Source organism: Rhea pennata, chromosome 4 (assembly GCF_028389875.1).
Source record: "Rhea pennata isolate bPtePen1 chromosome 4, bPtePen1.pri, whole genome shotgun sequence".
NCBI lineage: Eukaryota > Metazoa > Chordata > Aves > Rheiformes > Rheidae > Rhea > Rhea pennata.
Genome location: NC_084666.1, coordinates 61,206,537 through 61,225,288, shown reverse-complemented (window position 1 = coordinate 61,225,288; position 18,752 = coordinate 61,206,537). Strand labels below are relative to the sequence as shown.

The window sequence follows — 18,752 nt, the reverse complement described above, 5'->3', positions numbered from 1 at the left end:
TGCTATAGATTGCTGAAATTCCTACAGCTGGGGAAAACTTCACATGATGAGGGAAAGATGCATGGAGGATAATCAAAGTATGAGGAAGCTAAGGATAAACTCCAAGAGCATCCCGAGACAGTGATGAGCCAAGTTGCACTCAAGGAAGAAAAGCCCTTCTGCAAGAGAACTTGGGTAAACAGAGGGCATATACCACACATATGGTATAGAAAAAAAATCCTAACAGAGGTGTCCCATTTCTTTAAACCAACGGAATTGCTTTGGCTCAGACACCAACCTGCTTCCTAGCCAAAATTTGCACACACAGGCATCTAATTATAGGACACCAAAATTTATATTTAGGTCTCTAAATAGAAGCAACCTGGATTTGGGAGCCAGTTCCAAAGGAAATTTCTTTAACTCTATAGAGAAGTCATAGTGCTGTAAATTAAAACCACTGAAAATTAGGCCATCTTGCAGGATACAAGGCATTTATCTTGTGAGCAGTACACCTTGTTTGTATAGGAGAGGTGAAAGGGAAGACAATAACAAAAATGATTGGTGTGTGTGTGTGTATATATATATATATATATATATATATTTTTTTTTTTTCTCTCTCTCCTTTCTCATTGTCTGTCCTATCTGTAGGCTGCTGTCTCGGACACCACCTGGCTATTGTTTCTTGGTAAAAGAAATATGGCTTTAAACTGTAGCAGTTGCAGTCTTGTAACTTCTCCTTGATCCTTAGCAGGCACAACCACACCTACGTACATGTCTGCACACACACACATACACGAATATACGATGGCATGATGTCTTAGCATGGCACAGTCCAGATTTTTATTGAGACACAAAGACAGGAGACAGCTGTGCAAATCATTCTAAGAAAGACTATCACTTTTAGTCAACCCATATGTGTGTGTGTAGATACATGTAGTTTATAGCTCTACACACACAAGTGTGTACATACATAGAGTTTCTAGTTCATACAGTCTTGACTGGGGGGAAAAAAAGAACCTTGAATAAAACAAGTGTGTCCTCTGGGAACTGCTTCTGATGCTGTTTTGCAAGTCCTTTCTATGAACTACCATCTTTACCTATGCATGCTTGCTTCAAACTAGTAGCATTCAGCCAACTTCATCTTTTTTGCTGCTTTCTGCAACTGTTAGGCAATGTATGAGCACTAGAAGGCTATGTGCTGGTTAGGGTAATTCTTAGCTGCAGAAAACTTGGTTTTTAAGAAGCCACAATGGGGAAATTGTATCAACCAGAAGCTCTGGAGTTTCCATTAAGCTGTATTAGGAGTGATTGCAGAGCCAAGATCAGAGAAGGGGGAGAAAGGACAAGTAGAATAAGGTCATGCAGTTTGCTCTACCCTTATTGTTTTCTTCCAATATAGGTTAAACGAGTTAGTGTTTTCCCTCCCATACTGGGAGCCAACAATAGACTGGGAAACAGAAAATGTAATGAATGTGTTTTTCAGTAACTTGTCTTATGTAGGGTCTCACAGTTAGAAATTTTCGGAAGATGGTTTCTGCTTATTTTCTCTTAAACTGCTTGGTACCTCAGAGTAAGGGGTTTTGGTTTTATTTCCCAAACAGAATCAAAGAAAAATCTTCCCCCCTCCCCTCCTCCCTGTTATTCAGCTTGTTCCAAGAATAGCAAAAGAAGGTACATACAGGATTCAGGAGAATGGTGAGGAAGAGTTCACCTCCTTGGATACTTCTGTCCAGCTCCTGAGGACCCCCAGGGTACTCCTTGTAAAAGATAGTATGTGTGAAAAGGCCACAGGTCTGTCGAGGGAGCACCTGAAAACAAAGTAACAGGGCCACTGTGACACTAACTTATTTCTGCAAACTTACATTCCTCCTAATCCCCCTAGCAACTTAAAAAACCACCAAAAAACCAAAACCCACCCAAGAAACTCCAACCCTTTCTGACTCGATATTCCAGTATGTTTGTTTGTAGCCTCCTTTCTGCCTTCTCTGCTCTCATTGTAAGCAAACGCGGTTGTGCAGATGTGGAGAATTCCAGATGCCAGCTGAAAAGCTGCAACGCAGATGTGTCCTGAGCTTTCATCCACACCATTTTATTCAGCTCATACAGTAATAATTAAGGGTTTGTTTCCTGGCATTTGGAAGAGGGGAGAGGAGGAAGGAAGAAAAAAAAAAAAAAAAAAAAAAACAACCCCAAAACCCCAAACCTCTCTTCCTTTAGCAAGGTTACTTTATTAAAAGATAAATAGTGCTTCTTGGCTATCTTCACTATCTCAGGCAATTAATCTTGCTGTTCTTGAGTCACCGAACAGAATTTGTATTCAAGGCTGCAGCCCCGAAAGAACTGTTGCTTCATACTTTCTTCTGTCCTGAAAGTCAAACTGAACCCCTCATTTCTGTTTGAAATATGTACAGGGACTGGCAGGATACATGCACGAGACTCTCCCAAGGTCAGTTCTGGGTCCCATCATAAAGCATGAGATTTTGTGCCAGAATTCAGCAAGCTAGCAGATGTGAGAAAATACACTTAACTACAACATGTTGTTCTTAGAGATATACTATTAGCTGTTACAATTAAAAGGCACTGAAACAATGAGCAAAAAAAAAGCTATGAGGACTTAGGAATATTGTCTAATACATGCCTGGGTATAATTCACCTGGGGAAGGCCTTTGGTTTCCCACCAGTCAGTGTTTTTTCTTTTTTCTTTTTCCTTTTTTTTTTTTTGTCCTTTTCTACTCAGTTAAATCAACAAATAAAACTTGTATTTGGAAATACATTTTAATACATGTGTAAATGCACTGCTGAATTTAAGTCTATTCCAATAGTAATTGGACTCTGTGCTGTAACCTGTTGTTTTTGATTAAGGCATGCTGCTTTTGTCTTGTTTAGGAGATCAAAATTTTGACTTCAGATGCATAGGCAATATTCAAGTCATCTGGGGCTTTTGTATATATCCCAGGACCTGGCCTCAAAAGATTTCTAATGCGTCTTATGCATATTTAATTTTTGCAATTGCCTTTTACCTATCTTGGTCTCATGGTCCCCTCCATTCATTTTCTTTTTCCCCCCTTCTCTCTCTCTCTCTCTCCGTTACAGTATAGGATTGCAGCTGGCTGGTAAGATAGGCCAAAATTTTGCATGTTCTTCTGGTGGTCTTGTAGTAGAAGCATATATGCGAGATTTCTCTTACCCCAATACACAGCCTGAAACAGGCATGTGTCCAGTCCCTGGTTATGCGAGTCTTAGACGTGTATCTCAGAAACAAAACTTGGCCCCAGAAAAGTGTCCTGCTTGCTGGTAGAGACTACTTACACCTCTTCATCTTCCCAACTGGTAGATTTCTAATCCTTTCATGCATAAAGATGAACCAGACCTTGAAACATAGGTCTTAGGCAGTTTAATGAATTTCAAAATATGCATTTATAATTAAGGTGATGGTCGATTGGACTAGAAGCGCATTGAGTTTCTGAGCTTTACACTTGCAGTTGCCAAAAAAAAAAAAAAAAATCAGAAAAACTTTAAGTTGGCTGCATAACAAGTGCACTCTTTTGGCAGCCCTACAAATTCTCCATCACAGAGAATCTTAATGATCACTCTAAAATTTGAAGTGTTTGGTAAAAATAGCATACTTCTGAGTCACATAAAGTAATACTGCTATGAAGCATGGAAATGCAGTGTACCATGATGCCATTGTGGATGAAGCCCCGTCTGTACCGTGCAGGCTTCAGGTGCGGGTATTCTTCTGTGCTGGTCACGCGGATGTCCCAGACCTTCTTCCAGGCCTCGTACAGCTGCACGTGGACTGGGTAGACCCCTGAGTGGTGTGGAGCCACTGCGTACCCCATGTCTGTTGGTATACCGTGCTCCTGCGACACAGCAAAGGCAGGAATAGGTTTAGGAACAGGAAAAGAACATCTAATTATTTGAAAGGCTTTTATTTTATTATTTATTTTTCTTTCTACAGACTACCGGGTTTGAGAAGCTCTTGTCCTTGGACAGTCTTGTATCTATTTATATGTAATGCATACTAAAGGTTAGAGATGAGGGGAGCTGGGGTTACAGTTTGGTAACTTGCAGAGTGATAAATATTCTTCTTGGATTATACTGAGTTACTGTTGCATAGAATAGATTTGCCTGCCTGCCACACATTGTGTGTATTTTAATATACGTTCTATCTTACGTCCTATCTGATTAGTTCTTTCTAAGGTAATCCAGGAAGCTGATACTGTTTGTTTAATAAGCTATCAGACATGTTTTTCCAGAGCAATAAGCAGAAAGAAAAACTTGTTGCTCTGATATTTGTGGTTTATTCTTTCCTTCTTAAAATAAGAGCAAAACTCCTTACTGCTAAATTTTTCTCCATAGCTTCTGGATCTAGATGTGTTTTCCCACAGCTGTAGGATAACAGCAAAAAAGCTGGACTTTGACAGACAGATTGTCCACTTCATAAATATTTATTCAGTGCATTTGCTGCGATGAAATGTACGCATTCTCATGCACACAATCTATACGTTATCTTAAAAACATCTTCGGCCTGAACAACGAGGCGGTTATCTGCAGGCAGAAGGAGTTGAGAGAAACAGCTTAAAGGTGATCCCGCCGATCTCCCGGCGGTCCTGACTAGCGAAACCCTGGGCCGGGCTCCTCGGCCAAAACCCGAAACCCCCCAAAGCGCCGCCCCCTTTCTGGCCTTGCAGCTCGCTTGAAACGCGCTTCCTTCTCCTGCCACCGCGCGTGGGACGCGGTCGCCGTTTTCTGTTCGCACGTGACCGATATTTGGAGGGAAACGGCTAAAACGTGAGGTCGCAGCTTCCGCTCCTTCCTCCTGCCCACGTTACCCAGTAACTGTTGATCACTTTAATTCTGGGAGCAGCAGGTTCTGCTGGGCAGCTACAAGTACGTAACTTGTACATAAACAGGGTTTTTGCTTCCTCCACAAAATTAAGTTAAACCTATGGGGAACACTCATTCTTATATCACACAGTACAAGCTCTTAAAATTACCTCTTCGTTATTAGCAAAGACTTTATGTTACTGGCTGATCTGGGAGGGGGGTGGGGAGAGGAGGGGAGAAACTCAAGCCCCCTCTTCTGAAAATTTGAGAGGAAACGCGTTTTCTGCTTGTTAACGTTGTCACCTACCTGAAAGGCACGAGTCCGTTTAGGGGGGAAATGATGAATAGCTCCATAACGAGAAGTGCCAAATCATTCTTTGCTCTAACTTTTCCGAGAGCATGTATAAAAACAAATTACATGGAAAGATTTCTGAAGGACCTGGGCTTTTACTAATAGGGCAGAATAGTCTGACTCTGAGTAACAGTCTGAGTAGTGGACGATGCTCACACTGTGATGTCTTGCATCTACAGACCTTCATGAAAACTTGTGCAAAGTGTCTTGATCTAGCTAATGAACACTGCTCTGAATGGTGCGTCAGAAAGTAGGAATCTGGATGAACACATGCAAAACCCCATTTAGCTACCTATTATTTGCTGCTGGCATTGCCATAGCAACAGAATGGTGATATGGTAATTTACTATTCACAAATAAAAAAAGACAGCATTCGGTAAGTTCTCAATATAAAAAGCTAATTAGCCTCTGAATGCAAATTGCACACTATATATTTCCTCACATAAATACACATCAGTCACTCAGATAACCAGTAAGATCTTAGGAAGAAACAACAACTAACCATAATCAGATATTTTCTGGCCAGTTTCATGTTCAATTTACTTGAGTAAATTAAATATCATATAGACTCTTTTAGCAATTTCTGTTGCTCTGTTTTTTTTCCCCTCTTGTTTTTGTTCTTGAATTTAATTTGGAATTGAAAACTAACGCACTGAAGAAGGAGCACATATCTGAGTCCAAGAAGGACTTAATACAAGCTGTCAGGACACACAGGAGATTCCAGAGTCGATTGTTTTTTATATATATTCTAATGGACAATTTGCTACAAAATTCCACCACGTTATTCTTACATTTGAACTTTCCACTGGTGTTTTCATTTCAAAATTTGTTCAAAACCTGTGTGTGCGCGTGCGCATATATAAAACTCCTGGAACTTTTTAGTGCTGAGAAGAGCAGTGTTATGTTCTCTTGCACTCCAGCTAGGATCCCAGAGCTGTTAATTTTGGACAGGCTAAATTTGCTTTCCTATTTCACTTGTACATTAAGGGATTGTTCCAACAATTTAAATGACAATGTAAGCTGAAGCTGCAGTAATCTCTGGCCTGGACATGGCACAGTAGTGCCTTTTAATTGGACATTAAAAGAGAATTACTGCTAGAGCCTGGGAGATAAGGGGAAGATGATTAAACCACTTCTTGTGGGTTTTAGGCAGAAAAGTGACTAGATGATTTTATCCATGGCTGCCTTAAGATGTAAGAAAAAATGTATTTAGTAGCTGAACAAAACAGACCAATTTATAAACTAAAAGCATAGGCAGGTAAAACTTAAAATTAATAATTAGTAATCAAGAAACGTATCAGAGGAAAACACAATATTCATATTCCATCATCAAAGATTAAATCAATATAAAAACAATATCATTATGCATTATTATAATAAGAAATACAAAACTAACCACAAGACTGGTATGTGAGTACATTCTTTAAAGTAACCTGGACTTTTACATGAAGCTTTGGAAATTGTCTACAAGTCCCTGGTTATTCACTGTGTTCACCTCTAGCTCTGCACCGGGCTTCATGCTGTTGGAAGTCCAAGGCAACAGAAGAGAAACGTAGATGTGTTTTCCTTGTCGCACAGCCACGGTAGCTGCTGCGTCTTTATCTGTTCTTTCATGCTAGGTTCAGCTGTGCAAGATGAGATTTCTTTGCATTTATATAGATAACATGAATATTTTGGGGGTAGAATGAGCAAAGGCTTGGAGGATGCTATCAATAGCCAGTGATTTAATCTATACAAAGCATTCAAAGAACAGTTACACAGCCTCAGAAGAAAACGGAGATCAGGTCTTAGGACCTATTTTTCTCCCCGTGTACTGGTATTTTAACAGATTATAAGTCAGCAAAGGGGGCTGAATACCTGCTCCTACTTTGCACACTCCATAGTGCCTGTTGTCCCAGCTTCTTGATGGGAGCCAGGTGTACAGAGCCAGTGTGTTTTTAAAGCAAATTGCCCCAGCCACCCCTGTACTCCTGCTGGCGTGTACCTCTACTGAAGGTCTGAAAGGCAGAAGCAATCTGCAGGAGCTGCTTCTCTCGCTCAAATATCAGCTTTGTTTGCCTGGAACGCCTAACGTCTTCTGACCTTCCCGTTGGTACAGAAACGAGCCCTGACTTACGGGCCACGAGTGGGCATGTGCTCTGTGTACATATTCTGCATCTGCATTTACAAAAAAAATCTCTGCAAAAGAGACAACGGTGCAGAGCAAGCACTGCTTTCCAGTAACAGACAGAGTCTTAGAGAATAAGTTTGCATTCCTACAGCATTTTTTCTGTGAGCAGATGTTGGAAATTTGAATAAAAACTGGAGCGTTTGAAAACTTGCTATTTATATTAGCAAGATGTTGTCTGACAGACAAACCTGTTTTTTGTTCAAACCAAACATTTTATGTCCTTAAAACAACACAAGAAAGAAAATTAAACAAAAATGAAATACAGCTGTGCTATAACACAACCAGTTTTCCAGATTTTTAAAGATCACTGATTTGCTTCATAGAAACATCTAGTACTGGCCATTATCACGGAAAGGATAAATAAGGCAACCTTTTATTTAGTAAATCTTATATCTACAGTAGGGTTTTTTTGCAGTAACAATCAGTCAAACTCCAGGACTCCCTTTGATGTAAAGATTCAATTAGATGAAAAAGTTAACACTAGCTGCAGATAAGTTTGCTAAACTTCTTGACTTGGCCACACAGGAGACGATAGAGCACTACTTTTTAAGACGTCACTTTCCAAAATCGAAGAGTTACATAAGCTTTGCATACTTTTAGTGCTGGGATATATTTCTAATATTGCTGCAGATGGGTGAGATTCCCTGGAAGAGACTGTATTTTGCTATGTCTGTTTAATATACTTAGTAAAATTTCTTTTTATTTGGTAAAAGGGTTTGCCACTTTCTGGCTCATCAGCACCCACAAAAATGTTGTATTTTATGCTTTACAGACACATTTTTTTTTTACTCATGAGGTGTACGTTTCCTGGTAGTTTTTCTTGAGCAGATACCCAGTTCAATTTAAAAATTTTTAAAGCTTGTTTAAAAACTCTCCAGCTTTTAGCTTTTTGGAAGAGACTGTCGGGTCTGAGTGACTGCGGCTATTATCACTTATCTGCAGGGGACGGCGTGCTGCAGCACTACCTGTAAGAGAACTGAGACGAACATGCTGCTTGTTGCCATTCTGCGTAATGGAACAGCATGTCACACAAACGCGATCTGCTGTCTGGGACTGTCGCAGGGTTAAGCCACGTGCATTTACCAGACTGAAACGCAGTTCCCAGTTTTACTCCATTTTTCCCCCCCTTTTAAAATAAAGTGTGGGGAATCTTCCGTTCTGCTTGTAACTTTTCATCTGTTTTTCATCTCTGTTTTGTGCTTCCTTGCCACGTGGCTGTGCAATGCGCAAAACAGAGGGTATAACGTCTCTTGAAGAACTGACTTCTTTGGTGTCAGTGCTAGCTATCGAATTGGCAGTTGTATGGAAAAAGCTGGCTCTTCGCCAGTTTTACACACAGTCTCCCAGATACCACCACAACTCCAGTCCTAAGCTGGCTTCTCGCTGCAGCAGTATACCTGCAGAGGCAGCAAAGCCCGGTGAGATGCTAGGTCTTTTTAACACCAACTTTGGAGGAGATGACGGGAAGAGAGGCAGCCTGGCCCTGAGGAAACCTCGCCGGACCAGGCCCCGCAGGAGCTCGCGATGCAGGCCACAGCCGAGAGCGAAGGCTAGCCGCAGACTGGCTTCCCAAGCGCGCTCCCCGGACGCACAGAAAGCACTAAGGACGAGGGGCTACTTAGGAAGAACCTGAGAAATTAGGCGGACTGAATCTCGTCCTGCCCGTGCAGGTGAATGTTGTTACCCTATATACGCAGGGCACTTGCAGAAGGTTTTTAGTGGCAGTCTCTAAGGGGCCTCTCTCCTTCCCAACGTTAACTATGGGTATCAGTAACAGGACAAATTAGACTGGTATTTCATCACATGGGGACACTGTGCATTTGATATGTGGTCACCGGCGCTCATATTCGTGGTATTTAATTGGTATATTAAAAGCTCGTGGTCTCTTTGTGGTTTTATACAGTTGAAAAGTTGTAGGTGCAGGAAGCGCTAATGTGAATCTCTAGCTGCCTTATACGCGGGAAATGGAAAACTGAGCATTTTAGAGAGGGGGCCTGAATCGATTGCTTTTATATATGTATTTTCCTCAGTCCTGCTTGCCAGATCTTAGCTGCCTTTTTACTGTCAGTGACAATTTTTGCCATATCTCTACAGTGCTTTGTGCTGGTGTGCTAACAAATAAGCACAGAAGATAATCACTGAGCAAACAGATCAAGGGACAAAAAGAGCAACAGGCTTTGGACTGAATATATTCTATTTGTGTCAGATGCGCAAGAGTGGAGAAAGGCAGTCTCATGATTAAAAGACGGCAGTGAAAGTCAGGAGAATTTGGTTTGTTTTGTTTTTTGGAAAATATACCAGAGACCTGTACTTGCACAATTTGTTTACCTCTCTGTATATCACTTGTGTTGTTTATAAAGAAGGATAATACTTCAGATACTATCAGTTTGCAAAGCTTAATCCAAGGTTTATTCCATCAGTGTCTTTAAAGCATTTTGGGATTCTCAGATAAAAATGCAAAAAATATGATTAAGTCAAATCAAACTGATAATCAAAATAAATACCTTTTTCCTTAATCAGGCTGTGAAACATACCTTTCATATTAACATAAATAACAAGACGTTAGGATAGCAAAGTTTTGGATAGTCGGTAACTTAACTGGAGTTAAATCGATAGTTGTTTTTGGAAGTGTTTAACAGTTTAGACTTTCTAATATAAATGTACGCTGCTGGGCAGCAAATAGGGATGAAGACAGAAAGAAGAGCGCCCTTGGTGAGGAAGAGAAAAATGCAAGTATGAATATGCTGCGCGAAGTAACAGGGAAAATTAGAAGGCTTCGCAGAGTGTTCCCCGTGCAACAGCCGAATTTTGCCGGTAGCAGAGGACAGCGATGCCGGGCGGGTGGTGTTAGTGCCTGCCAGGCAGCTGCTTCGCCGGTCGTTATCGCTCACTGTCGGCTCGCTGCCCTCGGAGGCCGGGGATGCTGCAGGCGCCGGGGGGGCGACTCGGCAGCAAGGGCTGCGGCAGCGGGCTGCTGCGAGCGGCGCCGCTCGTGCACGTCGGGGCGAGGACTTTGTTCGGCAAACCTTCCCGCCGCGGCCGGAGCGATGCGGGGACAACAAGCGCGAAACGTGTCAACCCGGCGCTGCACGGCAGAGATGATTATCGCTGCCCCCTTGTCCCCGAGCAGCTCGCACCTACGGGAAGGCTTTACAGACCCCCGAATTAACCAAGGCCCAGATCCACAGAGGTACGCAGCTACTCGCACTGAATTCAAGGCAGTCAGATACGTAACTATGAGTCAGTTGCATGTATACAAAACAGTGCAGGTATATAACGGATTTATACAGGTATTTTGTGATGCACCTGTTTGAGGAGGGCTGCAGCTGTAACCCCTCGTTTGATAGAGCCGTATCAACTCAAAACAGAGCAAGGCACTTCAAACCAGCCTCCAGTTGCAACACCTGTATTTCTTGCCTGTGCTCACCAGACTCTAAATCTAAGCTCCTGCAAGCAGATGATTATGCATACAAGCATTAAATACAAGCACCAATAAAAGTCATGCTTACATATGTTTATAACTCCATATGATAATATCTATGAAATCTTTTATGTTTCAGATGCACTGACTTGAGTTTATCAAGCTTGACTTTAATCCACAGTACTCAAAAGAGAAGAACATTCTTATCAGGAATTTTTTTCTTCAGTGAACAATTTTACCCGAGTTTGATAATTTTTTTTGAGTGGAGAATTTGCTGCTCTCATCTCTGATGGGATTTTGATCTGGCCTGAAAAGTCTGAGTTTCCAGTCAGCGTCATCTGTGTACGGAAGCGGGGTAGTGGTTTGACATTTTACATCTGATTTATTAGTTTTCTTTAAGTGACACCACAAAAAGTAAGTGTCACATTATCTTTTTTGAAAAAAAAAAAGGATAATTCCAGGAGGAGCTAACAGGCCTCAATGAACAAAAAAATTTTGTTGTTGTTTTGGCGATGTTAAAGCAATCTTCACTGATCTCAGGTACAATTTCCTCTCCCATCTTGAAGATCTCAATACCTTCTTACTCATATTTAAAGAATGAACAAGGAAATACCACATTACATGAAGAATGAATGAGATTATATTTCCAAATAGTTATTGCAACTTTTCTTGCACAAACTGCCAAGTGTTGCCTCTACTTGGAGTTGAGGTGGAGAGATATGGTCAGTAGATGGGAAATGCAAGAGAAAATAACACCAGAATACAAGCTGTGTTCCCCTGATTATACTACTAAATAACCTAAAAATAATCTGCTTGATGTCATGCATTTATTGTCCTGGATGTCTAAGTTAAATTTGCATCTATACCATGAAATAAAAGAATAATGAAAAGGGTTTTTCTTTAACTTTGACAGAATTGTACAAGTACAGCTGTGGAGCAGGGAGTTCCTTTCCCCCAAAAGACACGGTGTAGGGAAAGAGAAAGCAGGGAAGGAGGATACAAGACTGCTCTGAAGTCATGGCTGGGACATCTCTGTTAGGTATCAGGAAGGTTGTCACATCAGGAAGATAAATTTCTCCCACAGAGAGGATTTCATAGGAATTCTTTTGAAAAGAAATGTTCTCATAAGTAAATTGTAGAGCTAGTATAGATTCAAGGGTAAGAGGTCAGTACAACCCCTGTCCAAATGTTAGCAGGAAATAAAACTATAATAACACCAGCCTTTCACTGACATCAGCTCCTTATTTATAGGCACCCTACGGAGTCCCTGTCATTCAGTGAAAGTGATTATAGAGAGATGGCTTTCTCTTGCTAGAGCTGAAGCTGCAAACAGATTCTATTATAAGCCCCATTTTTAGGCTACAATACAGCTTTTTCTCCTAAAGGTAGTTTGATCCAAGAGATGATGAAAATACTATGAGAATTTTCCCCATAGGCTTAAAGATGAACAGACTTTTTTCTTTTCTTTTCTTTTCTTTTTTCTTTTCTTTTTTCTCCCTCCTTTTTTGAGATACAGATTATTTAAGAATTACACTGGTGGTTAAAATCTCAGCCATACTGAATGCTCATTTGGGTTTATTGAGGCTTTCTTTGAAGCAGCTTGCCCAGTTATGCAAAAGTCAGGAATAGGCCACAGCAGGAATCAAGGCTGACAGCAAAGCAGAGCTGTGGAGGGGGAAAAAATCATCTAAAATGCCTCTGTACTACTATGCTAGCAAACAGGAAACTGGAAGTCTGGAAAGAAGAGTAAACAGTTAAGCTGTTTTTAATGAATTTGCTTTAGAGGTTGTTAAGAAAATATTTTCATAAACAAGGGAATAAATTCCTTTCAAGTCAGTCATCTGCCTCCGGCAGTTTTGGGTAGTGCCTCTGCTCCCACCAGGGCTGTGGAGCAGGGGAGGACTTGGTATTTCGGAGCTCAAGAGCTGAGTAGTTCTGTGCTCCCTGAGCAGCACAGTCTTACCATGTCTACTCGCCTGAGTAGCATTCGCTGCTTGGCATTTCTGTGCTTCACCATAGACCACGTAGTGTCTTTTCCAAAAAGAGCATTTATAGACTTAACCTTTCTTTGCTGTGCTGAGTAACCAAGTAGAATCACTGAGTGGGCTTGAAATGGCTTTCAGTATTGCTTTAGAGTGCAAGTAGGCTGAGCTTTATGCAATGCTAGGTGGATGGCTCTTGTAAATTAGCAGCACAAAAAAGCAAAAATCAAACATAACCAATAAATATCAGCTAGGTTAGCTACCAGGTCTTAAAACAAACCAATGTGAAATCCAGTAGCTTTGCTTTTCATTTAGCTCATTAGCTTCAGGAGTTTCCTTATAAATCCTACTCAGCACTTAGGTTTCACTGAAACATTCTCCATTGCCTACAAAAATATTTGAACTGGACTTTGGGAAGCTGATAACCTTTTCATAATCACTTTCCTAAAGTTCAAAAAGTCAGCTAACATCTGCCAGAGACTTCATTACTGGTCTCACAAGATTGGGTGAAGGGCTGCTTCCTGGCTGGGAAGTCTGTGTCAGTGAAAAGCCTGTGACAGGAATCAGCCCAAGTTCAAGGAGAGAGTCACGAAAAAACTCTCCTTGTGCTGAATTTCCAATCTTGGCTGCTTATTATCTGCATGATAGCTGTATACATAAAAATAGCTTGGAAAGCAGAGATACATGCAAAAGTGTCCTTATGAACCTTTTGGACAAGACACACTCCTGGTCACTCTTACTCACCAGTGCAAATTCTTTGTTGAGGATCATCTGCTCTACCAGGGATGACTCATTGTGGAAGAGGTGAGGCTGCATGTGACTCCACATATGGGGAAACCACCAAAACTCATCTACTGACTTCAGTAACAGGTCATCGCCTTTGTCCTCCTCTTCGGTGCCTGCAAGGGAAGAAAAAAAGAAAAAACAGTAAAAAAAAAAAAAAAAAAAAAAAAAACACCACAAGAGGCTGCCACAAAACCTAATGTCCTTGGCTTCATTCTCTCTCACTACCGAAGACAGGCCCTAGCACATTGCAAAGGAAATGATACTGTGAATGGTAGATGGCTCTCTTTTTCCGGTATGATAGGTCTATAATAGTAATTCTAGCAAGGATAAATTTTCAAGGGCTGACTGCTGTGTTCTGTAATATACCAGGTGCATTTAGAAGTTGAGGCTGCCCTGAGAAGTGGAGGCTGGATGGACTTGTACCCACCTGCTTTGATATTTGAGGACACTGCACAGTGCTAGCTCACCAGGGTGGCAGCGCAGAGACCTCTGTGCTTGGGCTCTTGCCAAAACCAGCACTCACCTGCAGCTACATCAGCTTCAACAAATCAAAATCTGATAATTTCTGCTAAAGTGTAAAGAAAGTTTGCAGTAGTTTCAAAGTGTATCTGCAGAAAGAATAGGAACTGTAATGGCAAGGGAGTTTCCTATGTCTCAGAATACCATTTTTACCAAGTTTACTCTTTAAGTAGAAAGAATAAAAATACTTGTGCTAGTGAGGAGTATTTGCTTCAGACAGAAGTGAGCAAAAAGTGACTATAACAAAGAAAATCTTCCATCTGAGAAGTGATATAATGCTACTTCTAATATCTGCGACATATGTCTCCAGTGCTTTTTTAAATAGGAAAGGCAGTTACATTTCAGTAACTTCACCCTCAAATTACTGAATAACATTCAGTTTATTGGCAGCATTCCTTCTTGTTTCTTCATCATTTCAATTTAAGTGCTTTTATTTAGCTTCAGTCAAAGAAATATTTGTCAAAATCTGTCCACTGATGCAAACACAGATAACTTTCTTTTTACAAGCCTTTCAATGTTTTGCAAAGCTCCCTGGAAGAAAATGCTCTGTGGACATCACTGTTTACTTCTGTGGTATGTACTGGGAACACGTAGATGTGGCTGTGCTGCATATGCACTTCAGCTCTTTATTTCTGTTTTTCACTTCCGCGGCGTTTTGAAGAATGCCACTGCACAGTGAGAGCGTTACTTTGAAACTTTCTCAGAGTGCCAACAAATCGATATACCCCCCTTATTTGTAGCACTCTACATGTTGTAAGAAAGCATATGGTTACTTCTGCTGGTGGTAATATCTCAGGAGAAATAATACAACTTCATTTGCTAGGTATTTTGTTGCTGAAAAGGAGTGATGGCAATTCTTTTGAGTGATGGAGCAGAAGTTTCCATGAAGTCCTGTGTATGGTGCCTGGCGAACAGCTGTTCTCGTGTTTGCTGGGGCAGGTGGAACACGGGCACCCACCTGGGCATGTGTATGTGCAAGGGAAACGTGATCAGAGAAGGAGAGAAACTTAACGGGGGCTTTCAAAATAGGACAGGAGGGAAAGCAGTAGGAATCTGGGGAGCCAGTGAAGATCCCACTGGTAGCCCAATGGTAGAAAACTGAAGATAGAGATGAAAAGAAAAAAGTGGGTTTTTGAAATTTGTATGGAACTATGATCATCTGAGGTGAGATTTAGGTCACGGTATAGTTTAGTGCCTTCATGATGTTTGAAGTACAGCATGATTTTTGAAAGAGTTTCATTTTTAAAAATATATTTTAATCATATAATCACATTTTCCCTGCTAATTTCTTTGTACATTTATCTAAAATTCATCAGACTGAACTTTTTATTTTTTTTCTTTTTTTTCTTTTTTTTTAACAATAACAGAGATTAAATTAGAGAAAACGCTTTCCAGTTTAGACAACCAGAACTCACAATGGCAGAGCTGGAACAGAAATGTTTGAAGTTAAAACTTGTCATTTTTGTTACTTTTGAGGATACCTTTCTTTACCAACATCTAAAAAGAAATTCATTTTGATTCTATAAATTCTGAAGTAAAAGTGCTTTAAAAAAAAGAAACCAAAAAAACCCTCATGTAAATTTTTAATAGATGGTTTGATAGGTACTCGTATCTTTTAAATATTTTTGCCTAAATCCTTATTCAGAGTATTGGAGGCAAACCAAGAAATGTTGAAGTTTTCATTTCTTGAGCAGTCAACATTATCTATATGACCTTCAATCTTCATTTTAATGTGAAATCTGAAAAACGTAGTAGATCTATAATCAGAGGTGAGCATATATCTACTTGGAGATGCAGTGTGCACTTTGCATAGGCAGGGAATTATTCAAAGTTTGTTTATGCGTAATAAATAATCCCACACTTTAAAACCAGAACCATAACTTAGATGTCTCTTTCGAACTCAAAATTCAAACTAACTTTAAAGTGCATTATTGTTAATCTTAGAAGATTTAATTGCAAATCCTGAGAATGTCTTATTTTATATAGCCACATCATAAACAAACAGAAAATAACTGCTCAAACTAACAGACACTAGTAAGTTTTTGCTAACAGCCTTATATCTACAGTATATAGTATAGCAGTGCTATAAAAAGGAAAGCTGGTGGCATTAAGAATATGAGTAGTGAGGCTGATATGTCTGCTATTATAATTGCATGTAGACATACCAACAGAAATTGGTATTTGTAGTATGGGTGTCAGCAACATCTTTTGATGAAAATGTCTGTTTAATCTGCCATCACTTTCCCATAGTGAACTCCCTTCCTGTAGTTTGAAAATGATCCAGGTTTTGGCAAGGAGAGCAAAACTGTGCATTAAGGAAGTCAATAAGGCACAGTAGTTTCAGAGTGCTAATAAAATATGTTGAGTATCTGATACTAAAAGCCTCTCTGGGTAAACAAGCCACATCTACAGTAATTAAAGAATACCTTTCCATGTTTTATTTATAATGAGTCAATAAAGTATATATTACATGCAGAATACTTTGAAAAGTTTCCACGAAGCTGGTATGACAAAACACTACCACCAACCTGCAAATGAAGTGCTTGCTTAAAAACTCAAAGGCATCACTGAGCACAGATTGCTGCGGGCCCCTTAATGGAGGCAATGACATGCCTCAACTCATTAACTAGTTTTGTGCTATTTTGTAAGCCTTGAAAGCCTTAGGAGAACAGGCACGCACACATTCTCCTGTTTTCTCTCCCTGCAGCAGTTGCAAATCTGAAATTGGTCGCAGTCATACCAAGTGGGCGAGGAAACCGCGGACTGCACAGGAGCTGACTCTGTCGTTAAGGAAATTGGATGGCACGTGGAAGCTAACGGGACTGACAAAGGGGAGCTGGGGATATGATTTTGTAAAAGGTTGTGTTTTGTGCCAGCCACTACTCAGTACATTATAGAATTTACAATTATTTCTCGCCACACCTTCTTCCCTCCTCGAATTATCTTTCTCTGAGGTGGACATTGCGATGACTGACGCCAGCTTTACTCTGTGGATGGCTACAGTAAAGCAGCATCCTACCTTCAGAGTGGTTCAGAGCCTTGGGCTGTTTTTGCTTGTTTTGCTATATTACATATATGTCCAATTAATCTCCACAGGAAATAACTATACAGGCAGGTCAAGATAAAGTGAGCAGAATACTGAAGGTCTTTCTCCTGAGTTGCTCTCTAGTCAGAGGTCTGCTGCTGGCTTGTTATGTGACTTCAGCCAAGTAATTTCATCTGGCTGTACCTCATTTTTCCCAGACTCTGCAGCCTACATCTTTAGTCTGTAAGGTCTTCTGGGCAGCAGCTCTTTCATGTTATGTGCTTGCTCAAGGGGAAACAGCCTGGACTTGAGCAGTGGTGCTCAAGAGCAACAGAGATAAAATAATTTTGGTTGCCTTTTCTCTGCTCGTCCTTCAAATGCTTTCCCATCTCTCAGGGTCTCATGCACTCTCCTAACTAGTGGTGAAGTGGTAATGTAAAAGGTGGGTAAGGTCACCTGCTCAGTGATCCAATATTGGCAATGAAAAGTGATTGTGTTTTGAATCACACAGAGAGATGGATAATCTTCATTTGCCTGCTTCACCCTAACTACTTCGCTGCCCAGCACCGATAGAGGTTTCACCCCTAGCTTTTATATTTCTCCTCTCAAATTTTTGCTGCTTTTATGATTCCTCATCTCCTCCAAACAAGCTTCTCAGCCTCCTTTCTTAGCGCACCTCGAGCAGTGGGTCCCACTGAGTGGGTTGAAGGTGAGGTTTCTGAAGGCGGTCTTCAGGAGTGAGAAGGATACTGGGTTTGGAAAGCAGAAGGAGAGCAGGTACTTCCATTGCGGTGAGTTGCTAAATAAGTCTTTTTTTTTTTGCCCTAGCAGTACTAGGCTGGTCAGTAGTAGCAGAGGGAAGCAGGAGTGGAGATGCAGCAGAAATGTTAGGGAAAAGAGGAGGAAGGAGAAAATAAAAGCATCATTGTGCTGGGGAGAAATGAAGTAAGGGAAGGGAGCCTGCAGGAGGAGGAGACGTAAAAGTGCCTGATACTCCAGAAAAACAGTGTGCGTGTGTGGAGCTTATTACTGCGTGCAGTACCTAAGGAGCATGACTTCAATATTCATTTAATTGAAATTTCTTTTCATCCTGTTTTCCTTTTTCTTGGCATATGAATGCACTTATAAATTTTATGATTTCCCATTTATCATCCCTCAGGAATCACAGACCACTGACAGAATTTACCTTTATAACTAAATCTTGCGCATCCTATTCAAATACTTCTGCCTTTTTAGAGATTGAGACATGATTTTTCAGTTTTATATTTCATCATACCTACGACATTGGCAAAACCTTAGAGTATCTAGGTTTGCAAAATTACAGAGTTCTTAGCAACTGATTTGCTTCACTCACGTCCCTAAGATTTACTACTGTATGTCTTTCAGAAAAGCACCAACGACATCTATGTATGATCTCTTTCATAGCCTACCATTGCCTCCATGGACAGCAAATTAGACCCTGAACACCTAAAACAGCGGAGCACATGTTTCCCATTGCTCCTATGAGCCAAAGTGTTATTAAAAAAGGCCATGTTTAAAGTTAGGTTTTAAATCCTATCACCTATTTAACTGTAACTGAGAGCATGAAGTTCCTTCTTACCTGTGTGGTAAAATTTTCCTGAAAATCCAAGGTTGAAGGTAAAATTTGCAACCTGAGTGCGCAGTAAATTTTGAGTCTCTAGTAAAGC

The 18,752-nt window shown here is 40.6% G+C and overlaps 1 protein-coding gene across 1 annotated transcript in view; it reads right to left on the bottom strand.

Annotated features, from left to right (window-relative positions):
• Positions 1 to 18,752, bottom strand: part of LOC134140018 (bifunctional heparan sulfate N-deacetylase/N-sulfotransferase 4) — an 85,897-nt gene that overhangs the window by 37,512 nt on the left and 29,633 nt on the right. Inside the window, exons 2-5 of the mRNA XM_062574828.1 lie at positions 18,665 to 18,752; positions 13,479 to 13,633; positions 3,657 to 3,842; positions 1,659 to 1,787 (exon numbers count right to left, since the gene is read on the bottom strand). Coding sequence (XP_062430812.1) covers positions 1,659 to 1,787; positions 3,657 to 3,842; positions 13,479 to 13,633; positions 18,665 to 18,752 — 558 coding nt within the window. The remainder of the gene's footprint in view (positions 1 to 1,658; positions 1,788 to 3,656; positions 3,843 to 13,478; positions 13,634 to 18,664) is intronic.